The 25,624-nt window shown below is 43.5% G+C and overlaps 3 protein-coding genes and 2 long non-coding RNA genes across 12 annotated transcripts; 3 read left to right on the forward strand and 2 right to left on the reverse strand.

The window, feature by feature from the left end:
- Positions 1-104: 104 nt before the first annotated feature.
- LOC112249234 lies at positions 105-2,494 on the forward strand. The gene is made up of 3 exons (XR_002953323.2): positions 105-741; positions 1,493-1,750; positions 2,132-2,494. It is a non-coding gene; the product is annotated as an uncharacterized LOC112249234 (long non-coding RNA).
- Positions 2,397-4,277, reverse strand: LOC112249237. The gene is made up of 2 exons (XR_002953326.2): positions 3,966-4,277; positions 2,397-3,133 (listed from the first exon to the last, which is right to left on the reverse strand). It is a non-coding gene; the product is annotated as an uncharacterized LOC112249237 (long non-coding RNA).
- A 783-nt stretch (positions 4,278-5,060) lies between these two features.
- LOC112249220 (centromere protein T) lies at positions 5,061-12,125 on the reverse strand. Of its 7 annotated transcripts, none has more exons than XM_024418978.2 (14): positions 11,990-12,125; positions 11,014-11,117; positions 10,697-10,826; positions 9,705-9,861; positions 9,448-9,541; positions 9,192-9,328; positions 8,435-8,489; positions 8,186-8,337; positions 6,847-7,959; positions 6,282-6,626; positions 6,103-6,202; positions 5,835-6,002; positions 5,514-5,618; positions 5,061-5,403 (listed from the first exon to the last, which is right to left on the reverse strand). In XM_024418978.2, exons 2-14 carry the CDS (start codon positions 11,100-11,102, stop codon positions 5,271-5,273), a joined length of 2,778 nt encoding a protein of 925 aa, XP_024274746.2. In that variant the 5' UTR covers positions 11,103-11,117; positions 11,990-12,125; the 3' UTR covers positions 5,061-5,270. The 7 variants fall into 7 exon arrangements, with proteins under 7 accessions (XP_024274746.2, XP_024274750.2, XP_024274745.2 ...); XM_024418982.2 differs by lacking the exon at positions 11,990-12,125 and adding an exon at positions 11,542-11,623 and having other exon boundaries at positions 8,435-8,486; XM_024418977.2 differs by lacking the exon at positions 11,990-12,125 and adding an exon at positions 11,542-11,623.
- LOC112249223 (THAP domain-containing protein 11) lies at positions 11,840-13,591 on the forward strand. The gene has a single exon (XM_024419015.2). The coding sequence runs from the start codon at positions 11,976-11,978 to the stop codon at positions 12,801-12,803; it is 828 nt and encodes a 275-aa protein (XP_024274783.1). The 5' UTR covers positions 11,840-11,975; the 3' UTR covers positions 12,804-13,591.
- Positions 13,592-19,437: 5,846 nt separating this feature from the next.
- On the forward strand, positions 19,438-24,982 carry LOC112249227 (neuritin-like protein). 2 transcript variants are annotated; one of them, XM_024419025.1, is made up of 3 exons: positions 22,223-22,525; positions 23,451-23,598; positions 23,894-24,982. In XM_024419025.1, the coding sequence occupies exons 1-3, from the start codon at positions 22,339-22,341 to the stop codon at positions 24,201-24,203; spliced, it is 645 nt and encodes a 214-aa protein (XP_024274793.1). In that variant the 5' UTR covers positions 22,223-22,338; the 3' UTR covers positions 24,204-24,982. The 2 variants fall into 2 exon arrangements, 1 of the variants encoding a protein (XP_024274793.1); XR_002953321.2 differs by lacking the exons at positions 22,223-22,525; positions 23,894-24,982 and adding an exon at positions 19,438-19,594 and having other exon boundaries at positions 23,451-23,576.
- Positions 24,983-25,624: the final 642 nt, after the last annotated feature.

Raw genomic sequence — 25,624 nt, forward strand, 5'->3', positions numbered from 1 at the left:
CATGTTTAATGCTTTTCGACCTGTCTCCAAATTAATGTCATTAGTTAAGAGTTTGTTTTGATATTTTAACCTGCATGTCGTGATCGCGTTTGGTGTAGGGGACAAAATAAATGTATGCACGATAGCGCACGCGCGCAGCCGGTGTGGGTTCCGTGTTAAGGGCAGAAGGACACAATGCAACTAACGTTATACAGACAGAGTGGGAGGAGAGGGAGGCATTCCATCACCATCATAACTGTAGTTTTTGTATCTAAAAAAAACAAGTTCTACTCGTAATCCTATCTAATTCGTTAGCGAGTTTGCTCAATTTACATATAGCATGTTATTTAGCTCACTGTTGGACGGTAGCTACTTTGGGCGAGGGATGCAGACCGATTCTCCTCGGACGCGGTGGTAGAAGCGTTGCTGAGAGCCAATTGGCTATCGAACGGCCAATGGCGTGAGACGTGGGTCTTGATAGATTGGGAGGTCACCGAAATAATATTTCTGTTTGTGCGGTTACAAACGGATTACGCTTCGAACATACCGACTGGGTCATTGCCACAGTGCTGCATAACATTTTGCGCAGCTAGGCAACTATACCGAGGCAGGTATATTTTGCCAGACGGTCGAATGCGGTTGGACACATGGAGAGAATCATTTTTGCAGTATCCTCAAAACCGGCTTTTTGACACAACTGCTGAAAGCTACAGGGACATAAACACAAAAAATGCTGCGTGTCCACGATAGTAGGATTGCCAGGTAAATTTGGTAGTGATCTTGTATTAAATGTGTCTAGCTAAACTAGCCAATGAGTTGTGTGTGAAAGAAATGGTAATATAATTTAATTTTTTCAATTTGGTATTTATTTCACCAGGTAAGCTAGTTGAGAACAAGTTCTCATTTACAACTGCGACCTGGCCAAGATAAAGCAAAGCAGTGCTTTATTATGATAGTTACTACCCCTGATAACTTGCCCAAATAACCATGTTTTAAAGAGTGTATGAGAGAGTGAGTGTATGTCAGGTTAATAGAAATGATGGTAGATACTTCCCCTGATAATTTGGTCAGATAACTGTCTGTACAGGAGGTGACATTTTACATGATAGCTATCTAATAGCTATAGTTATGCTAGGTGATGGTTTGGCTTATCCTGTTCATGTCGGGGCGGCAGTGTAGCCTAGCGGTTAGAGCATTGGACTAGTAAACGAAAGGTTGCAAGTTCAAATCCCCGAGCTGACAAGGTACAAAATTTGTCGTTCTGCCCTTGAACAGGCAGTTAACCCACTGTTCCTAGGCCGTCATTGAAAATAAGAATTTGTTCTTAACTGACTTGCCTAGTAAAATAAAGGTCTATGTAGAAGAAGACTGTGGGAGGAAGTGGAGAGGACTCAGGGACAGGTATCAGAGGGAGAAGGGCAGAGAAAGAGAAGAGGTCTGAGTCAGCAGCACCTCCTGAGATTATTATGACCCTCCCGGGAGTGACCACTGAAGGACTTGTATTGTTGAACAGGATGTGGCCGTGGAGACAAATGAGGAGAGAAACATGGAGAAATGAAGAGGAACGTCCCCAGATCCACTCAACTCATTTCAGCAGAGGCTCCTCAAAGCCATCGAGAGGATGCAGCCCAACCTGATCCTCACATTAAGGAGGATGAAGAGACCCTCTTTGCCATGAGCCTGTTGCCAACCCTGAAGTGGCTGCCTCAGCAAAGAAAAGCACCAATCAAGGTTAAAATTCGTTAGCTGCGTTTTGATGCAGAGTTCAATGGTAAGTTTTTTTTCTTCTCCATTACACAGGTAGTGTCATAAGTATTATGTCAGTGAAGTAAAGTAGGTCATTTCTTACATTATACTCATGTACACTAATTGATATTTCAGATCAAAGGATTAACTTGAGGAAAATGTATAGCTGTTTCTGGGTTAGAAAATATCCTAAAACAGTTTGCAGTCTAAATATTTGCCTGTTCATATTCATTTGATTTAAAATACAAATTCCATGAGTAAACAGCAAGAATTACCAACTTTACCACACTGTGCCAATATTTATTCCACTAACTACACTATACAAGTAGTATTTAGTTATCATGAATATCACATTTTATGGTGTTATTATGTAATGCTTATGTGTTGTTTTTCTCTTCCCTTCCAGAGAGAGTTAATTTAGCCGACCAGCACATTCACTTTTCATTTTTTCAGACACACACCACTCCTCTCTGTCCCTCAGATCTCCAGTGCCCTGCCCTTTCTCTCTTTATGGCCATGTCTGAAGTTCCTTACTACGTCTAGGCTTTGAGTAGTCCCTGTATCTGTCTGCAGCTGTGCCAAAAATACCTGCTCTTTTTGTTCTCTTACAGGCTACACATTAATTGTTGTATTTTTACATGCGCACACACACACACACACACACACACAACTCTTTCAATAGTTTTTATTTTTTGTAACAGTTTTACAACACATACCTGTCATGTTCTTTCCTGGACTTCAATACTTATTAAATTCTAATGTTTTCATAGTCAGTTTAATTTGTTTATTAATATCTCATTTAGACTTAATCTGCTTATTTCTTCCCTACACCTTTTGCAGATCTAACACAAGATTAAAGTAAAAACACATTTGCTTCCTAATTAGTTTTTTCTCCACCTGCATTTTGTCAGAGCAGTGAATATGTTGGTAAACTGTACTATTTGTATGGACCCAAGGTTAACTTTTCCCATTATCATACTAACTGTATGTCGTATAACCTTAGAGGTCCTGCTCATCTGATGTACCATGCCAGGTGTGTATAATACTGATGTTAATGGGAGAGGGAAGGGGTTAAGGTGTGGTCTTTACTCCCAAATTTCACTTAAATATAACTTCCAAATGAAGAGAAACAATGAGACTTAAAGTAATCTGGGGGAAAAATGCAATTTCATGGACAGCGGTGGATGGTTCTTAAAATAACCTTGGTGTTAGGGGGTTCTTCAAAGAGCTGTTTCACTCCACGGCATATTGTCATGGGACTTCACCTGCTGGTGATGAAGTAGGTGGTCAGCTTCTCCCTCACCTGGAGTGCCTGTCTGGGGGTGTTGTTGGCACATGCCCTGGTGACATCAGGTAGGTGACCATTTGGCGTGCCCGTCTCCACCCAGAGCGGCTCCTGGAATGACCTCTGCAGGTAGTTGTGGAGAACACACGTGGTCTTTACGCAGGCATCAACATTTGAGGGGCTGAGACCAAGCACTCCCCGATACATTCTCCACCAGGCTGCCAGAATCCCAAAGGTGCATTCAACAACTAACCTTTACCTGGATAGTCGTTTGTTAAAGATCCTTGCAGACTTTGGCAATGGCAGCTGGCTGTCCAGCTTGAAATTCCACCCACATATTCTACCTACTCATATACCTACCTCATTAGTTTATGCTCAGCTAATTATATTGTAAGAGTCATCAACCATCATTTAAAAATGCCTTGGAGCAGTACAATTCAGTCTATGGCTGTATCAAACTGTAGCCCAGACCAACTCTACTCTTAGAAGAAAAGGTGCTATCTAGAACCTAAAAGGGTTCTCTGGTTGTCCCCATAGGAGAACCCTTTGAAGAAACTTTTTGGTTCCATCTATAACATTTTCCCCAAAGGGTTCTACCTGGAACCAAAAAGGATTATCCTATGGGGAAAGCAGGACACTTTTGGAACCCTTTTTTCTCAGAGTGTAAGTAATTCCAATAAGAATTGAATGAATTACTGTCTTGAACAACAAGGGGTCCTGGAGAAGACTAGCCCACCTTCAACTTTATTTTCATTTGGTAACATTGCATCATTAAATTATTTTAAACCAACTTTGGGAAAAGTTATAATCCTAATGGACATTCTGTGAAAGTAAATCTGTCACATATGGGCTATTAACTGGAGCCCTTTAGCTAGCTAGGTTTCACATAAAATATATCTAATATAAATCAATTACGGTATCAAAGCCATTAAAAATGTACTCAAATGTCGCTTACCGGAGACAAATCGCCAGGCGTTTAACTGGGCTGATGGACTCCCAGTAGTTGGTATCCATCCGGGCGATCCTGGCTCCAACCATCGAAAGTAACTTCGAAATTCTTCTCCAAACAGTTGAAGATCTTGAATTAGACGGTGGAACTCCCCTCCATGCTTTCGGGACTTCAACCATCTCTAGACCCACACAGACCTGCGCTTTCGGCAGGGCTGGTCCCTTACACCCGCCCAACAGCGCGACCAAGACCACCTTCATCACCGTTTGGTGTCATTGTTGAAAGAGCCTACTCTCTGCTATCTTGACTATTATTGCATTTCGCTCCAAAACTGCATTTTGGAGGGAAATTATATTATAGGCTCGCACAATTAATTTTTAGATGTCATCGAATAAATATGTATGCTAGTTGGCAAATGAATAAAATATGTAAAGAAATTATGCAATCAAACTGTTTCTTATTATGGAATCCCACATTCTTTTTACTGGATATGTGTGCAACAAAAATTCAACATTCTACTACTTTTTGTCAAGTCTACGCATACATTCGATTTACCACACATAACGTACTACAACTGCCTCTGCAACGCAATGCTGCAAGGCAAACGCAGCGATCCATTGGAAATTAATGTACTTCTGGTGTACCAAAACGCAATTTCACAATCTGTGTGTTCGAAGCATATTGTTTGAAAGCTGACCGTTAGCCAAGAACCAAACGGAAGCAATCAAGGCGAACGAAAATAGGCCTAATTGAATTTGTCCAATAGAAACGGTCGTTTGCATTTTCTGTTTGGAGTAAAACTGTTTGTTGCAGAACGTTTTGAAACATTATCTGCCTAATGATCACACCCCAATGTAACGAATGCGAAAGTTTGAATGGTTGCTTTTTTATTCTGACTGTACTGTGATTAGCTGGGTCGACCGTGAAAACTGGGGGCAGCATGAGGACAGAGGGCATTAGATTAGTATCTACAAACTATAGTGCTTGTTGTATTGGTTGTCTTTCAGGATTCTCTGATGGAAGCAAAGGCACTCCTAACCTCAGGGTCTCCTTTGTCATCCAAAGGCCCTAACAAATGCCAGACCAGACTACTGATTAAATCAAATACATTTTATTGCAGTAATATTTGACAAATATAAACAAACAAAACAAAAGACAAAGCCATATTCAAACAAAAACACATTTACACCAGGTTACATTGTCTTGTTCTGGCTGTGTTTGAATGAGTGTCTACAAATAATAGATATTCAATCATATATACAACATCAGCCCACATTATGATTTGAGCCAATAATTTTCAGTATAGGCTGGTCATTTTCTCCTCGGTTTGGGAATGACGTAGTTACCACTTGTTGCCACAGGAATGAGGAGCTTCCGGGATTCCATTGGGAGATATTTCTCAATCAACACATTGACTGGCATGCTGTCAGTCACAAACCCCTGTCTGGAGAGAAAAACAGAGTTAGAGAAAGACGAATGCACGCACACACGACAAGGAGATTATAGTACATACTGTACACTTAAACACCTGACGAACCACAGCTGTAAACAAACCTCCGCATCAGCAGCTCTACATCCTCTACCTCAATGGTCTTCCTCTTGGCGTGAGCAGCAAACATCTCCAAGTCATCAGCTAGTCGGTCAAAGTAGAGCTCCATTCTGGCAAGTAAATGTTACACATGCATTCATCCATCAATACATTATCATTAAGTAAGTCCTCTATTGTCACTAATACAAATAATTTAACATCAACGATAAAAGAACGGTTGTATTCTGATGTTTTCCTGTCTTTAAACAGATCGGTACATCACTAAATCACTTAATGTGCAGGTTAATGAACAAGCACTTTTCCCTAAGATGGCTGTAGATTCTTACATCTCCTTTAGGACAGGGTAGACATCTGTAGACACCTTGGTCTTGGCAAAGTGTTTGAACACGCTCATGATGTAGCTCTTAGAGAGACCAGGATCCTTCTTGGCCGATCCAGTCCGCTTTCCCCTCACCGCTTTGGGCTTCACCGCAGCTGCAGCACCAGCCGAAACACTGAGGCCCCAAAAGACAACAGATTAGGGCACAAGCTTGCACACAAACTAGCACACGATACTACTACTAAAATGATTGCATGTGTTTGTGTGTGACTTGCCTTGGTTGAAGGTCTTTGAGAATAGTGGGTGTGGCCAGGGGGTCAATAGGCAGAGCATTCCTCTTCTCTCTGACAAACGCAGGTGTCTTCATGGACAGCTCTGCAGGAAAGAAGGGGTTAGTCATCACAACATATACGCACGCGCACACACACCTGAATATAGATTTTGTGGATCTAACCTTCACTCTGGATACCATCCCGCTCTTCCACATCATCCCAGTCCTCCTCATGATCAGCTGGGCTCTGGGTAGTGATGGGGTGCAGGGATGAAATGCTACTATGAGGGGCATTGTTCTCAGGTTCAAAGGTCATCTCTAAAGGAGGCATGGAGTTCTCCATCTCCTCATTTCCAAGGCTGGTGCCTGTTCTACTCAAACCTTCCAGCTCATCTTCCTGGGGCAACGGGGAGGGAGGGGCGCTGCCAAGGGTTACTGTGCGGGTGTGGGCGCTCTCACTAGCTCCCACCTCCGGCCCGCTGTGCCACTCACCAGCAGTGTCCCCCTCTGACCTTCTGCCTGCGCACCCTACAAAACATACACAAAGACATCAATAAAACAGTCTCACAAATATTAAATTAAATACAATAGAAAATAGAATAGACCCACTAAGATTATTTTTCAAACTTAAAAAAGACTGAACAGTCTTGTTGACAAGCAGTATTTGAGCCAAGTGGAATGCTGTCCACATCAGCCAATGTCACATATTTCATTATCACATCATGCTCTCATTACCAACTTGACTCACCAGTCTCTGTAGGATGGAGCTCTGCTCCCATGCTCTTGTAGCCCCTCCCTCCTTCCATCACTCCAGCAACCTTGACACCACCCTCTGAGCAATAAGCTCTCCGACTGATGTGCATCGCGTTGTGTAATAAACTCTGTGATGTCAAGCCTTTTTCCACTACCTGTCTCCCTTCATCTGCTACATCTTCTGTCTGAGATTCAGTCATCTCCTCCTCCTCTCCTTCTGTCGGAGACGCGGCTACCTCTCCTTCTGTCGGAGACGCGGCTACCTCTCCTTCTGTCGGAGACGCGGCTACCTCTCCTTCTGCCGGAGACTCGGCTACCTCTCCTTCTGCCGGAGACTCGGCTACCTCTCCTTCTGCCGGAGACTCGGCTACCTCTCCTTCTGCCGGAGACTCGGCTACCTCTCCTTCTGCCGGAGACTCGGCTACCTCTCCTTCTGCCGGAGACTCGGCTACCTCTCCTTCTGCCGGAGACTCGGCTACCTCTCCTTCTGCCGGAGACTCGGCTACCTCTCCTTCTGCCGGAGACTCGGCTACCTCTCCTTCTGCCGGAGACTCGGCTACCTCTCCTTCTGCCGGAGACTCGGCTACCTCTCCTTCTGCCGGAGACTCGGCTACCTCTCCTTCTGCCGGAGACTCGGCTACCTCTCCTTCTGCCGGAGACTCGGCTACCTCTCCTTCTGTTTGAGATTTAGCCAGCTCCTCATCTTCTCCTGTCCGGGAGTCAGCTACCTCTTCGGTCTGTGATTTGGACTCCTCCTGTCTCACCAAGGCCTCTCTCTGCCCAGCATCAACAGCCAAATCCTCTCTATCTTTGTTGTCTATTTCCATCTTGTACTCCTTTTGTTCCCCTACCTCCTCCATATCTTTCTCCTCCTCATCCTTCATTCCTCCCATTTCTCGCTGGATCTGTGTGCCTGTGATGGTGTCTTTGTCCTGGGTGGCGATAGTGAAGGTTGTTGCTGTGTCATCAGGCGGGGCGTAGAGCTCTGTTTTGCTGGTGATGATGTCATGGGTGATGTCAGGAGCGGTGAGGTCACTCAGTCCCAAGGTGAACCCCTCAGAACGAACGGTCTCACTGAGACCCTGCTGATCCTCCCTAACACTCAGCTCTGAAAAACAGGGAGAGGGAGGTGGGCGTGGAAAGAGAAAAAAAGAGGTGGAAGTACTAGGTTTAAGTTTGACTCTTCACACCAAATGTAGTCTTACATAAGAGTCTCAATCTCATATTGTTCCCGATAATTTAAGTGTATATCATACAATATAATACACCGAACAAAAGACAAGCAGAGATATAAGGGGGAAGAAATTATATAGGATACAGAGGAAAGGGCTTACCAGGGTCTCCACCCATTGCCGCCTGTCGATTCCGTAGGGCCTCGTCAAACTCCTCAAGGCAAATCTTTTTACGATTTGCTACCTTCCTTTGAAATCTCCTTTTCTCATTCGGAATGTCCACAAAGGGTGTTTTCAGAGAGAAGGTGATAGAGCTAGAAAATATGAGAAAACAGCCTCATTTACATTTCTGACATTCACTACTGAAATTCAATGAGAGAGCAGAAGTTTTTCCAATTTGCAGCTCTTTACCTTGGAGAGGCAGAAGACAGGGATGAGAGGTCTTTTTCTGTTGCACTGCCACCTTCTCCATAAGCAAACAAGGAATCCACAAACATAAAATTCTATCAGGAAGTGAATACATCCATCATCAGACTCCTAACCAACAGGCTCCGAGACAGCTTCTACCCCCAAGTCATAATACTGCTAAATATCCATAAGACAACTAAATAGTTAGTCCGTGTAACCATTCATTATCTGCATTGATCCTTTCTTGCACTGACTTTATGCACTCACACTACTATATACAGACACACACTCTCACATAAAACCCACACACATCATGTTACTCTTATTATGATGCCTAGTCACTTACCCTGCCTACGTGTACATACAGTATCTACTTGAAATACCTCATACCCCTGCACATTGATCTGGTACTCCCTGTATATAGCTCCATTCTTGTGTATTTTATTCCTCTTGTGTTATTATTTGTATTGTTTATTTTTTAACTCTGCATCGTTGGGAAGGTCTCGTAAGCAAACATTTAATGGAAAAGTCTACACCCATTGTATTTGCCAAAAAATACAATTTAATTTAAACTTGAACCCATGAAAAGTGGGATTGTCAGTGGGTCAAAATGAGCGGAAGAGAACATTTCTTCTCATATAGAGCAGTTAACCAGTATGTTTAATCACACCCTGTAGCATGTTCAGAACATGCTCCAGTTATAGATGTCACACAAACTTAACCATGCGCACACACTGTACAGTGCCGACCATGACCCTACCTTCATGTTCAAGCTGCCTGTTGAATGCTGTTATGTTGAGACTCCGACATGGTCGCTTCCTGCGTAGTCCCTTCACCGTATTTGACAGGTTTACTGTGGTGGTCATGTCAGGGAAATCCAAGTCAGACAGCCCTGTACTAGGAGGCACAAACAAAAACAAGGTGTGAACGCACACACACATCACCACACCAATAATGCAGGGGGCTGTGTGTCCTGAGTGCACCTCTGAGGATATCGTCCTTGTCTGTCAGCATACCTTGGGCGGTTGCTGTGAAGACTGGAGTTTGTGGAGGGCAGCTCTGGCTCCTTCCTGACTGGCCGGTCCTGAACCAGAAGGGATGTCTCCGGCTCTGACCAGTCAGAGAGGAGACAGAAGAGAAACAAAAACAAAGATCACTGAACAACGGGCCATAATGTGCCCATGATGAGCATATAATAAAACATACATCTTACCGCTAGTCAATAATTAAAACGCTGACCCACACACTCTCACTGTGATATGACAATACTCACCTGTCTGCAGGATCCCCCTGAGTAGGTATCTAGGTGTGATGTCATCGTCATAGAGAAGTGAGGCTGTGGCTGGTGCAGGCGTGTTTATCTTCCCGACTCCCTCTGATACAGCCCACCTCTTACTGGGTGGCTCTGGCAGGGAAGACCTGGAAGTGCTCTGTAAGAGAAAATACAAAAATGCTGATGAACTCAACACAAGCCTTGTTTAAAACAGTTCCTCTGCCCAACACAGACAAACGGACAGAAAGACAGATCTTCAAAGTAATGCCAGGCAGACACTACACAACTTTAAAATCCTAACATCCCGGAGCCTCTCACATTAAATGACCGTCTTTCCTGTAGTTGTCTTGTCGCAAACAAACGAGGGGAGGTCACGCACGACAACATTCTTCACTTGGTCTTGAGGATTCTCTATACCATGCGGTCTTGACAAAGATGTGATTTCATAGCTAGAACGAGCTGTGGCTCAAAGCAGCCTCAAACGTTATCAGTCAGACATTCATGCTTGCCATTCAGAGTTGAAATATCTAGCCAATACATTTTTAATTGAAATACATTGTGTGTAAAGAGCTTGTCAGAGCTGTAACGATTTGACACTTTGGCAAGTACAAACACATACTACTAGTAATCATCGCTCCTGCTCGAGAGTACACATTCTGGGTGATGTGATACAAAGTCATCATCTCACTGGCTATTGCTGATCACCGTTCTCAAATCTTGTCATTACACATGTCACACTACAACAGCATTGCAGATTTTGTGCAGATAAAATCAAACACCTTTAAAAATATTGGGACGTCTGAGACTGATCAAAGACAGGATCGGTAGCCCTCTGATTACATCTCTGACCCGCTCACATTAAACAAGTGTAGCTGATGGCCGCTCACCTAGAGTAGGCAAGGACATGGGGATTTTGTCTCCGATCTCAAAACGTTGTCTGGGACAGCTAAAATTGGGGCCAAAATCACAGTGTACACCCAGCTTAACCTGACCTCACGAAGCTTCTTTTTGATGCTCTGTTTGAGGGCCTCCTGTGGGGTAAGGGCCACAACATCACTCCTCCTTAGTCTGATACTATGTCTGACTCTGGACCCAGGGGACTGGAACTGAGCCTGGGAGGCACTAGAGAGGACATAACACATGGCTTTAATGGCTTATTCCATTAAAATGTTAACATTTATCTGGAGATATCACAGTTGACAAGAGAAGGCCTGTCAACCTAACAGTAGACAACCGCTAGCCAAAGCAAGTTTAGTTGATCGATAGTAGTAGGTACTGTGGGTGACACTTTTCGACAGTGTTGATTTACCTGCGGGTAATTGGGGACCTGGAGGACTCCGTTTGAATTACATTTTGCAGGAGAATTCGAGCAGACAGGTCCTCATCTACAGAATCCATGGCATAACGTTCAGTCTGTCGAAACAGAAGAAGTCAACGTCTTATCGATATTCTGGAAATAATTGACATGCTGTCAGTTTCAATTAGTTAGCTAGCTCACTACCGGCTTAGTACTTGCTAGCTAACGTTAATGCAAATAAACACATAACTTACTACTTCTGAAAGTAAGTAAGTGGGGCGACTAACGCGTTAAAGTTAACTACGCTAACGTAACAGGTTAACCTAGCTAGCTATCCAAACTAAGCTAAAGTTAAATTTATCATACTGACTGACACAATCAAGGAATTCTACCGAGTCGTGTTCACGATACGTTAGATTCGTGTCACCTCTATGTGGAAAAACAACGTTTTGATGTGCTATTTTATGATAGTATCCTAAGCTTGCAAGGATACTATGAAAAATTATATGTACAATAAAAAACTTGCTAGCTAGTGTTTACCTTTAGCGGATGGCTCCCGCGTTTAAAATGTAAGTGAAAACTCGCGAGATGAGAATTTGGGGAAGCAGAAAAGCTATTCGGGATTCCTTATGGGACTTGTAGTTTATTTAAGTTCTTAGTTCTGATACACGATTGCTTGGAAAACAGTAATAATGGATACAATAGTTAAACATCTATCAACATAATACACTTATGAGATATTATACACAAATACGTCTAAAACTATATTAATTGTGCGCAACACTAAACAAAATGTCATCTTTTTGGGGCTGCCTGCTTAGGACACAAAACAGGAAGTTGTAAGCATTGTGGGACGTGTAGTTCCGCTTCGAGGCCGATGGGCTTGATAATAACGCGAGGAAGAACGAAAAAAAAATTAATTAGATAAAACTTCAATAGAATAACAACTTTATCAGATTTTCATTGGAATAAATATGCCTGGATTCACCTGCTGTGTCCCTGGCTGCTACAACAACTCTCATCGGGACAGAGAGCTGCGGTTCTACACATTTCCAAAGGATACCACGCAAAGGGAAATTTGGCTCAAGAACATCTCCCGGGCCGGGGTGAGCGGCTGTTTTAGTACCTTCCAACCCACTACTGGACACCGCGTCTGTAGCGTACACTTTCCCGGTGGCAGAAAGACCTATACCGTTCGAGTACCGACGCTCTTCCCGCTGAGAGGAGTGAATGAACGCAAGAATCGAAGGGGCAGGAACAGGAAAGCGTCTGCGGCGGCTCCTGTTACAGCCCCCAGTCCAGGTAGTATTGTCATCACAAACGTTGTTTCGACAGCCCCAGGTGCCGCTGAGACCGCTCAGAGTGATGCAGTCACCGACACAGCTGCTACTGATGGCCCTATCGTGGTGCAGATCGGCCCAGACGGCGAATACCTCGGACCTGTAAATCCAGCCGCGCAGGGTGACGGGTCCTGTTTTACTGCAGTCGTCTCCAGCTCCACTGACCTGGCTGGGGGTGACGATCCCCCTGCAGACGCCGCGGCCCAGCAGCAGACTGTGCAGTACTACAGCGTTGTCAGCAACCCGCTGGACCACGCGTACTCGCTGACCACCGGGACCACCTCGGCCGAACTACTTCGGAAGCTGAACGAGCAGCGGGACATCATCGCACTCATGGAAGTGAAGATGAAGGAGATGAAGGCAACCATCCGCCAGCTGCGCGTAACCGAGGCCAAGCTACAGGAGGAGGTGCGAGAGCGGGACCGTTTGCTCTCGGCAGGAGCAGCGGTAAAGAAAATGTGACCATCATTCCCACCCAAAGGATGGATAGCTAAAGACCGTCGCGACCTAAGACTTTAACGTGAGATGAAGGGGGTCCGTGGAGAGCAGAGCAAACCCTCTTTTTACGAAAGCGATGACAATTTATTTTCAATAGAAGAGATAGCAACTTTTTGGTCTACTCATGCTATTTTTGGCTAGCTAGTTGATAGTAATAATCCCATAGTTGCCTATAACACATTGCCCAATTTAGTCCACCCGTGTGTTTGCTAAGTGCAAGCAGCCTTTTAGGGGAGTGTAAAAACATTGGCCAATGCATTCTTGTGGATTGCCTGGCTGCAACTCTGTAGCCTACTTTCGACAGAACAGGGGGTTGGGGGAATTATTAGGCCATTTTTTTCTGGTTGTTGAGCTGTTTGTATGTCAGTGTCTGTAGTTGAATTCTCATTGCAGTATATTAAACACCAGCTTTTCAGCTCAGAGGCCATCCTCCAAAACAAGGTTGCTTTGTGACTCTAGCTGTGGGAAGATGTGTTGGGTATCATAAAAGTATGTGTGCTTATGAGGTGCCTATTTCCACAAGAGACCTGTCTTGATCCATGGCTCTCTGGTTGCAAGGCTTTTACACCACCTAAAGGTTCACTGTGACTGTGTCTCAACCTTCTCCCAAATAGTTTGATACAGTATCTGTAGTTGCCACTCATGTATGGATATTATGTTAACCTCTGACTGCTGAACTTTGACCTGACAGCAATGACTGTTCTGAAACTTAAACCATAACCATTTGAAGTAAATTTAATTTTGAAATAATATATCCTGAGTTGTTTCTTTATCTGTTTAAATTGATGCATGAGTGTTATTCTTGGTGCAGTGATCAAATCATGCAGTTGATGTCTATCATTTCTATTCCCCTTTTCAATTGAAACAGACTTTCTCTTAGAGAAATTCACTTACCGTGAACATCAAAGGGATCTAGAATCATGACTTAAGATTATCTTGATTATAAGAAATGTGTTGGACATTCCTAATATTTTTCATAGTCAATTTACACACAGCACTGGCATACTCTTCCTGGGCCTCTATAACTATATCTATTGTTTTTGGGGATCCCCTCTACCACACGGAACCCCACTAATCTACTGACGGAACGCAAGAGGTGGCTAATAACAGACCTCCATCCTATGCTAGCTTGCTACCGATGGCCTGGCTAGCTGTCTAAATCGCCGTGACCCCCAACCAACCTCTCCACTCACCGGACCCTTTTGATCACTCGACTAAGCATGCCTCTCCTTAATGTCAATATGCCTTGTCCATAGCTGTTCTGGTTAGTGTTTATTGGCTTATTTCACTGTAGAGCCTCTAGTCCTGCTCACTATACCTTATCCAACCTATTAGTTCCACCACCCACACATGCAATGACATCTCCTGGTTTCAATGATGTTTCTAGAGACAATATCTCTCTCTTCATCACTCAATACCTAGGTTTACATCCACTGTATTCACATCCTACCATACCTTTGTCTGTACATTATACCTTGATGCTATTTTATCGCCCCCAGAAACCTCCTTTTACTCTCTGTTCCAGACGACCAATTCTTATTGCTTTTAGCCGCACCCTTATTCTACTCCTCTTATGTTCCTCTGGCGATGTAGAGGTGAATCCAGGCCCTGCAGTGCCTAGCTCCACTCCTATTCCCCAGGCGCTCTCTTTTGACGACTTCTGTAACCGTAATAGCCTTGGTTTCATGCATGTTAACATTAGAAGCCTACTCCCTAAGTTTGTTCTATTCACTGCTTTAGCACACTCTGCCAACCCGGATGTTCTAGCTGTGTCTGAATCCTGGTTTAGGAAGACCACCAAAAATTCTGAAATTTTAATTCCAAACTACAACATTTTCAGACAAGATAGAACTGCCAAAGGGGGCGGTGTTGCAATCTACTGCAAAGATAGCCTGCAAAGTTCTGTCCTACTATCCAGGTCTGTACCCAAACAATTTGAACTTCTACTTTTAAAAATCCACCTCTCTAAAAACAAGTCTCTCACCGTTGCCGCCTGCTATAGACCACCCTCTGCCCCCAGCTGTGCTCTGGACACCATATGTGAACTGATTGCCCCCCATCTATCTTCAGAGCTCGTGCTGCTAGGCGACCTAAACTGGAACATGCTTAACACCCCAGCCATCCTACAGTCTAAACTTGATGCCCTCAATCTCACACAAATTATCAATGAACCTACCAGGTACCTCCCCAAAGCCTTAAACACGGGCACCCTCATAGATCTCATCCTAACCAACTTGCCCTCTAAATACACCTCTGCTGTCTTCAACCAAGATCTCAGCCTCATTGCCTGCATCCGTAATGGGTCTGTGGTCAAACGACCTCCACTCATCACTGTAAAACGCTCCCTGAAACACTTCAGCGAGCAGGCCTTTCTAATCGACCTGGCCGGGGTATCCTGGAAGGATATTGATCTCATCCCGTCAGTAGAGGATGCCTGGATATTTTTTTTAAATGCCTTCCTAACCATCTTAAATAAACATGCCCCATTCAAGAAATTTAGAACCAGGAACAGATATAGCCCTTGGTTCTCCCCAGACCTGACTGCCCTTAACCAACACAAAAACATCCTATGGCGTTCTGCATTAGCATCGAACAGCCCCCGTGATATGCAGCTGTTCAGGGAAGCTAGAAACCATTATACACAGGCAGTTAGAAAAGCCAAGGCTAGCTTTTTCAAGCAGAAATTTGCTTCCTGCAACACTAACTCAAAAAAGTTCTGGGTCACTGTAAAGTCCATGGAGAATAAGAACACCAACTCCCAGCTGCCCACTGCACTGAAGATAGGAAACACTCACCACTGATAAATCCACCATAATTGAGAATTTCAATAAGCATTTTTCTACGTCTGGCCATGCTTTCCACCTGGCTACTCCTACCCCGGTCAACAGCACTGCATCCCCAACAGCAACTCGCCCAAGCCTTCCCCATTTCTCCTTCTCCCAAATCCGTTCAGCTGATGTTCTGAAAGAGCTGCAAAATCTGGACCCCTACAAATCAGCCGGGCTAGACAATCTGGACCCTTTGTTTCTAAAATTATCTGCCGAAATTGTTGCTACCCCTATTACTACCCTGTTCAACCTCTCTTTCGTGTCGTCTGAGATTCCCAAAGATTGGAAAGCAGCTGCGGTCATCCCCCTCTTCAAAGGGGTGGACACTCTTGACCCAAACTGCTACAGACCTATATCTATCCTACCGTGCCTTTCTAAGGTCTTCGAAAGCCAAGTCAACAAACAGATTACCGACCATTTCAAATCTCACCATACCTTCTCTGCTATGCAATCTGGTTTCAGAGCTGGTCATGGGTGTATCTCAGCCACGCTCAAGGTCCTAAACGATATCTTAACCGCCATCGATAAGAAACATTACTGTGCAGCCGTATTCATTGATCTGGCCAAGGCTTTCGACTCTGTCAATCACCACATCTCATCGGCAGACTCGACAGCCTTGGTTTCTCAAATGATTGCCTCGCCTGGTTCACCAACTACTTCTCTGATAGAGTTCAGTGTGTCAAATCGGAGGGTCTGCTGTCCGGACCTCTGGCAGTCTCTATGGGGGTGCCACATGGGGGTTCAATTCTTGGACCGACTCTCTTCTCTGTATACATCAATGAGGTCGCTCTTGCTGCTGGTGAGTCTCTGATCCACCTCTACGCAGACAACATCATTCTGTATACTTCTGGCCCTTCTTTGGACACTGTGTTAACAACCCTCCAGGCAAGCTTCAATGCCATACAACTCTCCTTCTGTGGCCTCCAATTGCTCTTAAATACAAGTAAAATGAAATGCATGCTCTTCAACCGATCGCTACCTGCACCTACCCGTCTGTCCAACATCACTACTCTGGACGGCTCTGACTTAGAATACGTGGACAACTACAAATACTTAGGTGTCTGGTTAGACTGTAAACTCTCCTTCCAGACCCATATCAAACATCTCCCATCCAAAGTTAAATCTAGAATTGGCTTCCTATTTCGCAACAAAGCATCCTTCACTCATGCTGCCAAACATACCCTTGTAAAACTGACCATCCTACCAATCCTCGACTTTGGCGATGTCATTTACAAAATAGCCTCCAATACCCTACTCAACAAATTGCATGCAGTCTATCACAGTGCAATCCGTTTTGTCACCAAAGCCCCATATACTACCCACCATTGCGACCTGTACGCTCTCGTTGGCTGGCCCTCGCTTCATACTCGTCGCCAAACCCACTGGCTCCATGTCATCTACAAGACCCTGCTAGGTAAAGTCCCCCCTTATCTCAGCTCGCTGGTCACCATAGCATCTCCCACCCACCATAGCATCTCCCACCTGTAGCACACGCTCCAGCAGGTATATCTCTCTAGTCACCCCCAAAACCAATTATTTCTTTGGCTGCCTCTCCTTCCAGTTCTCTGCTGCCATTGACTGGAACGAACTACAAAAATCTCTGAAACTGGAAACACTTATCTCCCTCACTAGCTTTAAGCACCAACTGTCAGAGCAGCTCACAGATTACTGCACCTGTACATAGCCCACCTATAATTTAGCCCAAACAACTCCCTCTTTCCCAACTGTATTTTATTTATTTATTTTGCTCCTTTGCACCCCATTATTTTTATTTCTACTTTGCACATTCTTCCATTGCAAAACTACCATTCCAGTGTTTTACTTGCTATATTGTATTTACTTTGCCACCATGGCCTTTTTTGCCTTTACCTCCCTTCTCACCTCATTTGCTCACATCGTATATAGACTTGTTTATACTGTATTATTGACTGTATGTTTGTTTTACTCCATGTGTAACTCTGTGTCGTTGTATCTGTCGAACTGCTTTGCTTTATCTTGGCCAGGTCGCAATTGTAAATGAGAACTTGTTCTCAACTTGCCTGCCTGGTTAAATAAAGGTGAAATAAATAAAATAAAAAAACACACATGTACTTACCCCCCACCCCCCACATGCCACTAGGGGTCACAGTCCCCAGGTCCAGAACAAATTCAAATAAATGTACAGCATTATACAGAGCCATGAGTGTATGGAACTCCCTTCCATCTTATATAGCGCAAGTGAACATCAAACCTGTTTTCAAAAAACTAATAAAGCAACACCTGATGGCACAATGCCTATCCCCCATGTGACCTACTTGTTGTGTGTTTGTACTGACATTCATGTGTAACTGATAGATACACACACTACATGTTCATGTTTTTAACTGTAAATTGTAAAGTCTTTTGTCTGTAATGCATTTTTCGTTAAGCGTCGGACCCCAGTAAGACTAGCTGTCGCCATTGGCGTCTACTAATGGGGATCCTAATAAATCAAATTAAATGACTAGCTCACATTAAAGAATATCTGGTCTGGGGAGTTCATTTTCAAAATTAAGTTTGAATCCTCTCACCAGACCTGCTGCACTATACAGAGACTGTAGATGGCACTACACTACAGCTTGGACATCAATGTCACTGGACTTTCCCTCCCCATTCTGTCTGTCAAGTGTGCATCCCTATAGATCACCTTTTCTCTATCTTTCTCCCTTGGCGGATCATGGTCCACTATCTTACCTTCCTCTGTTATATGGGACCTTATGCATTCTTACTCCTGTCCTTAGCATCAGTAAACTGTAATTTATAAGAATCTTTGCTACTTTCTATTGTATTATTTTGTTGTAGATTCTATCTATTAGTGAGTGACTTGTCTTTAGCAAACAGTCATTCAAATCCATTTTTCATAGTTAAATAAATGTTAAATAAAAAACTTTTTTTTTCCAAAGAGCGAGATGTGATTAGCATTGCAACGCAGGGGGCGTGGCGACAGATTTTCATGCGAATATTCTAAAATACGCATAAAAACAAAACGCGCATTTTCCCACGATAGATGTTTCCATCAAATTAATTTGTCGCTGATAAAAGGCGGTGCGTGATGACGTAATACACGTAAAAATACCCTTTGTGATATTCAAATAAAAAAGAGAAGTTAAGTAGGTTTCCACCGCATTTTCAACTCAAATTATGGTTTTATCACAAACTATGTTGCGTTATATAGTGAGTGTGCACACTCTTGGAACGTGCGCTTTAGCGGTGTTGGCTAGAGCTCACGTATAGATTATACGTGAGATTATTATTATGGACGAAAGAGCGAGATTATTTTTATTTGTCAAATGGCAGCCAAACATCGATTATCATGTCACCATAACAAGACCCTCGATATTTATTGGAAAGGAGCAGCACCCTGTGAAATTCATCATAATTGATTTAATTTAGTCTAATAAACTGCATGGTTTCCCAAATCGTAGTTGGAGGCCTACACAAGTCATCGCGTGACTCCCAAGTTTACTTCGATATGATGGTTATTGTATCAATATTCGCGCATAAAAGCGTTTCCATCGACATATCTCGCATAATTCATTTTACCGACACAAAAAGATCCCATTATGTCTAGCGTATTGAGTTTTGTCAACATTTGGAATGTTTTCATCTGGCTCGTCATGAAATGTTTTATCCTACATGTACTTTACTAGCATAAAAAGGTTTAATGGAAACCTTCATTTGTATGGATTAAAAAGCACTGGACAGTCAAAAACACTGAGGGATGTCAAATTATAACAGTGTAGATTAAGGAAAGGAGACGAGGAGGCCAAGTAAGGGTATTGATAAGTAAGGGTATTGATATGCACCCTCAGTCTTCTGACCACACCACTCTGAGGCTCCACTGCTGGTTAGCAAAGGGTTTGTCAGAGGGCAAACCCCTCACATGAAAACTCAGAGCTGTTTCCCAGGGTAGGTAACCTGTATGTCTGTATGTTTGTTAGACAGTGTGTAAATTGTGTCTGTGTGAATATTCTGTGTACATTGCATTGCTAGTTATTTTGGAGTTTAAAGATCAATGATGTGTGTAAACTGGATGACTCACTATGCAGTTTGTGTATATGTACATTTGTCATATGATTGCCACCGAAAGAATGTACCTTTTCAGCTGACATGGGTACAGGAATTATATGTGTGACAGAGAGAGAGCGAGAGAGAGAGCGAGAGAGATGAATGGAGAGAGGGGGGTTCCTAATCCTAATCTGGATTTATTCTCTACCCCAGGTCCCAGTAGAGTTATGTAATGACTTAATCTAGGCCTGTCAATCAAATTTACACAACTCTCTCTCCCTTTCCCTATCCCCTCTTTCTCTCGCTCTCACTTTCACCACACAGTATCTGTGTAGCGTAGCCACTCATGTCTAATCATTTCACTGTCTCTTCCTTAGTGCCTTGTATAATATGAATCAAATTCCCTAAAACAATGTGCATGACTCCACTGCCTCTCCTATCATGGTACTTTCAAGAGGAAACCCTATGTCATTAAAGAGTATTACAAGATTAAAGTATAACACTGTGTTTTGACGTGAATGTCTGTGAATTATATATTTTTTTACAAAACAAACAATTCATGAAATCCTCTATCAAACAAATCCATGCCAAAGCTCTCAGTAGTCATCGCGTGACTTGTGTAAGTGACCACACTGCCATGCATCGTTCCAAGTGGATTTGCCTCTATTTGTAAGGATTTACATTCGCTTTTGTGGCACATTTCTTCCTTTGGTTATGTTAAGCCTGTTTAACCTTGTTTGCCCATGTTGATTTCGTTAGCCTGTGTGTACTCTGGTGCTATATATTCTACTGTCCTTGCCTTTCATTGTTAACCATTGTTCTTCTCTATTCTCTGAACAACCATAGAGATAAAGCACATACGCTTTATCTGACCATAGTGTCCCTACTTCTTAATCTACCTAATCCGACCCTCAAATCTATATGAAGATGCCATCCATTGAACTGTGGGAGATTAAACAGCAGTGTGACGATCGTGGCTCTCAGCTTCCTGCCATGCTGAGACCCTTATTCTGCAATCAGATAGTCAGGGATATTGTGTATAGGACCTAATCTCAATCCCTGCTTCCAGTTGTCATTCTGATGGACACACACACACACACACACACACAGCAGGTATCTCCAGAGGCAGTCAGATTATTCAGAAGCTAATGGTTGTATTAAACCGCAGATTACTGTTGAGATATCGTTCCTCCCATGTGTGACTGTCTACAGATGTGAAACAGGATTTATCTACTAATGCACCCAGCGCCAGCCATCTGGGGGGCATGGAGGGTGGAGCAGTGGGAAGTGGGTTGTTAAAACTGTCTGTAACTGTCTATAATCCAAAGGCTCAACCAGGTAGGGCTGTCATTAGATGGTGGGCTGAGGGAAACTCAATATATGATCTGTGTGTGGGTAACTAATGTTTCCTGAACCCCCCCCCCGTCCTCTGGGAGCTGAGTGTCCCAGAGGATCCTGTGATTCCGAGCTCGTCTCTCCCAGGTGGGCTGGATTCTCTAATCCTCACTGGGATCTCATCCATCTGCCCGCTTCTTCCCAAAAATTGGATTATTTAACCCAGCACAGCCCACCTTACCGTCCTAGAAAACAAGACATAGTCCCACACAGGCAGAAACTATGAAAATACACTGTATACAGTATATGTGTGTGGGGGTGGATAGGACAGATTTACTGAGTAATCTCAATAAACCCAGAATAAATTCCATTCATTGAGAAATAGTAACTCCAAACATCTGGAATTTATGGGTCTGTGTTAGGGAGTATTTCCCCTCTTTTGTAAGAAACTGTTCTGCAAACTAAATTCAACAAAAAAAGTCCCTTTTTCAGGACCCTGTCTTTCAAAGATAATTTGTAAAAATCCAAATAACTTCACAGATCTTCATTGTAAAGGGTTTAAACACTGTTTCCCATGCTTGTTCAATGAACCATAAACAATTAATGAACATGCACCTGTGGAACGGTCGTTAAGACACTAACAACTTACAGAGGGTAGGCAATTAAGGTCACAGTTATGAAAACTTAGGACACTAGAGGCCTTTCTACTAGACTTCTAATTCCATTGTCACCCTCTCTAACTGGACTGTTGATTCGGTGATCTTGCTAAGGAAATATTCTGCCAGGACGGCTATCTGTTTATTCCGGACAGGGACACATTATTCCACTTCTGTTAGTCACATCTGTGAAACTTGTTCAGTTTATGGCTCAGTTGTTGAATCTTATGTTCATACAAATATTTGCACGTTAAGTTTGCTGAAAATAAACTCAGTTGACAGTGAGAGAACGTTTCTTTTTTTGCTGAGTTTATATAAAGCTCATATTTCTCAGGAGCTCCGCTTTCTCTTCTCTCTCTCTACCAAACTATTGACACACTGCATTGTGAGTTTGTGCTATGTGCTATTTTACCTCCACTAAATGCCCTTAATACTGAGATTGGAAATGAGAATGCTCTAATCCAGTGTGCTATGATGTGACGTCCCTGGTCCGTTGCCCCCAAGCTTTCCATAGCTTGCCCTCCACCCCTCCCCTACACACACATCCCCTGGATGCAGCTCGTCGGCCCTTTGCTCTGTTAATCCCGTGAACACTCACTACGATCTGCCTGTATGCTCTGCTCTACTCTTGAGCTCTGATGATCCAACAAATGAATGACAGGACACCTCACTCTGAGAAGACACCAAAATTCTGTCCGGGATTATAATACTGCTGTGAACGTCATCAGATCAGAGCCCATTAATTGTGTGCTGGGGCTCCACTGGACTCAGTTGGGCCAGTTGAGTATGAGGTCCCATGCCTGCACCGTGACTTTCCTCCTGCCTGTTGCTCTTTACCTCTGTAAGGATGCTTTCCCCTTATCTATTTATGTATTGTATGTCTGCGTGTCTCTGTGTGTGTTGTAGTGATGTTACTTTAGTGTGGTGAGCGCAGTTTGATGCTTCAAAAGGCAGCTTTTACCTCACTCTGCTCTTACTAGTTTCCTGTATTTTTTTCTGTTCAACGGTTGTTTGTTAGAATATTTGAAACTGAAGGTATGGCATAAGTAGCAGAGCAGGAGTGATGGTTTGGTATGGGGTGATGGTAAGTTGGTCAGGAGAGGAGAGCAACTGTATGGGTGAAAATGTATTTCTTTCTGAATCCATTCAGATATGAAGGAGAGAGGTTTTACGAAGCACTTATCCTAATGAAATACATGCTGTTCTATCTTGTTCCGAACAGCGCAGTGTGTGTGTGCCTCCCACTGTCGTCTCTCAGGGAGTTGTGGGACAGCTGGAGAATACTATCCCGCTGAGGATAGGGGCGGTACCTCCTGTAGTCTACGGAGTTGACTAAAGGCTATAAGAATGTTATGTTGAGAGAGAGAGAAAGACATAATGCATGTTGTGCTAGGACACCAGAGCAAGAGATTCATTTGTTGAGTTTGTTGCATTCACCCCAACCTTCCCCCTGTGGTGATGCTCATCTTCATGTTCCTTCTCCACCCCCCCTCAGGGCTAATGTGTGTGTTTGATTATATGGTTGTTTGTTTGTTTACCAATGTGTGTGTACATGTAGTTTACACACACACACACACACACACACACACACACACACACAGGGGCATAGCAGGTATCTCCAGAGGCGGACAGGCTGATGAATTACCTTACTCCGATGCTAAAACCCCAGACGTAAATAAACAAATTAAAAGTAATCTATTAATAGCAGTGGACAAAAGAGCTTATGTATCTACTGTAATTCACATTCATACTCTTCACTCCCTTAGATCTGGCTCCTGTGTGTTGGGCTGCTGCACTCCCTAGCTCCTGTGGCGTCATCTACAAGAGCTTTGCTCAGTGTCTCCTCACTCTGGGGGACAGTCTGGGTGACACACAGAAAGAGCAGAGCACACAGGACATTGACACAGTCTGCAGGTGAGTCTCTCTCTCCCACTCCAATTTGACACCTACTCAATCACTCCAGCTCTCTTTTTCTCCTTGCATATTCTCCCATCTCCTTACAAACATAAGTGTTCATTTTCAGACCAAGTCACTCCTACAGAATCAGACTGTAACCCAACATGTGCTCCAACACTTGTAAACACACACACGGCCCACATCCCTCATTCACAAATTTCAGACTTCCTTGGAGTATTCCTTTCACATACTTTAAAAAAACACACTCCCTCACAAACCACTCTCTCATGTTGTCATATTTGCCCCCTTACAGATCATGGGATGCATTCCATGTGTGTGCGAATGCGGCACTTGCCGGTTGTCCTGGAGACGCAGCGGCTGTGTGGGAGTCTCTGAGGCAAGAGTCTAGGAAGACACAGTTTTCTGGAAACCTCTATGACATGTGTGCCAGCCGCACCATACTGGCACCCAATACAGTGCCCGTGCCACCCTCCCTGAGCCCACCAACATCAGACCAGACCAATCAAGAAACTCTAAAAGGGTACACGCATCACCTTGGACCCGCCTACACCACGCTTCTGCTCTCAGCATGCATCTCTCTACTGCTCCTTCTCAGGATGTAGCCCTAGCCTCCCTCAGACTGCTATAGGTTCTCTGTGAGCCTTGTGTTTTACTGGACTGAGCATAAAATTAACCAACACATACCTGGGAAAACCCCTCACTCCAAAACACACGCAAGCACACATCCTCACGCCAAAATGCATACCTCCTCCAACACGCATACACACACAGGCATGTACATGTACACACAAACACGCAAGAAAACACTCAAGCGTTATGGACTTCATTCATGGCACATAGCTCATGTAAGAAAGAAAGACAGGAGCAAAAAATAGAAAGAACGAATCTAAGACCTTTTATAACATCTTGAGTTGTTTGGATTCATAATCTGAGTTGTATAGTATTAATGTAAAATTAGATATCAGACCTACAGAACCCCTACACCTGTATACACTTTCGTGTTTTTATATGAGCTATACCTGTAAAATGTATTTTACTCAGCCACCACCTGACTAAATCCCTATATTCCCCAATCATTGATTCTTGCATTGCCTGTGTGGGCACTGGGCATGGAATAGCCACCACAAACAGTGTGCCTGTGGACTTATTATGTAACGATTCATCATAATGTAAAAATGATATCAGAAGCTGCACTTCCCTTAGATACATGTTTGTTTTCATAGTTTCATGTCAGATTTCTCAGAGCAGTTGCTTTAAGGGATGCATGCATTGTTTCATTCAATTGTAAAATGTGAATTCAAACAGACACACAGCTGATTAATCCAGACAGTTAGATTTGATAATTCATGCATTCATTTGTAATAAAATATATTTACAAGGATATGTATGGTGTAGTATGTAACGTGCAATGTGTGTGTGTGTGTATCTTATGTGTGTGTGTGTGTTTGTAATCTTTGCTCTTAAATCCTTTCATAACAGAAGGTCATGAGCAGATCAATCTAATCTGTCTTTGTTCCTGCTCAGCATCCCTTGATGCACCCTGACAGCCCAGGACACACTGCACATCCTAGCCATGTGTCAGAGTAGAGGAGAGGGAGGAGGAAACATGAAGAGATGGTGAATTATGATGTGAACATGGTCATGAACAGAAACAAAGATTTAGAGAACAGTAGGCAATGCCATTTGTGCATGCGTGTGGCTATGACAAGAGAGATGAGGAGACAGGTGGATATATTTTTTGTTAATCCTCTTTTTGGTACCTTTATTTAAAGACCCAATCTACTAAAATCTATTCTCTAGTCTCTAGTCTCTAGTCTCCCTGTGACCAGTATTTGACCTGGGCACCGGGCCATGTTTTCTTTCAGGGAGCCCTGAAATCTCACCCTCAGTCCCAGGTAGATTAAATGATACAGTCCATGTGTTTTTGCATTAGCAGGTCTGTAATAATACTACTGCTAAAACACGCAAAGACTTTGACAAAATAACTACTCTTTAAGTTCACATTTATGCATGATCATCATCA

The sequence above is a fragment of the Oncorhynchus tshawytscha genome, unplaced genomic scaffold, assembly GCF_018296145.1.
Source record: "Oncorhynchus tshawytscha isolate Ot180627B unplaced genomic scaffold, Otsh_v2.0 Un_scaffold_4_pilon_pilon, whole genome shotgun sequence".
NCBI lineage: Eukaryota > Metazoa > Chordata > Actinopteri > Salmoniformes > Salmonidae > Oncorhynchus > Oncorhynchus tshawytscha.

What these genes read in the sequence shown, in the direction of transcription:
- LOC112249227 (XM_024419025.1), top strand. Translation starts at nt 22,339, where the DNA reads ATGACAGGACACCTCACTCTGAGAAGACACCAAAATTCTGTCCGGGAT. An exon ending in GCCTGTTGCTCTTTACCTCT is followed by an intron (nt 22,526 to 23,450) that starts GTAAGGATGCTT and finishes TCACTCCCTTAG; the next exon opens with ATCTGGCTCCTGTGTGTTGG. An exon ending in GACATTGACACAGTCTGCAG is followed by an intron (nt 23,599 to 23,893) that starts GTGAGTCTCTCT and finishes GCCCCCTTACAG; the next exon opens with ATCATGGGATGCATTCCATG.
- LOC112249220 (XM_024418978.2), bottom strand. Translation starts at nt 11,102, where the DNA reads ATGGATTCTGTAGATGAGGACCTGTCTGCTCGAATTCTCCTGCAAAAT. An exon ending in TCAAAAAGAAGCTTCGTGAG is followed by an intron (nt 9,862 to 10,696) that starts GTCAGGTTAAGC and finishes TTTCTCTTACAG; the next exon opens with AGCACTTCCAGGTCTTCCCT. An exon ending in CTCAAAGACCTTCAACCAAG is followed by an intron (nt 6,003 to 6,102) that starts GCAAGTCACACA and finishes TTGGGGCCTCAG; the next exon opens with TGTTTCGGCTGGTGCTGCAG.
- LOC112249223 (XM_024419015.2), top strand. Translation starts at nt 11,976, where the DNA reads ATGCCTGGATTCACCTGCTGTGTCCCTGGCTGCTACAACAACTCTCAT.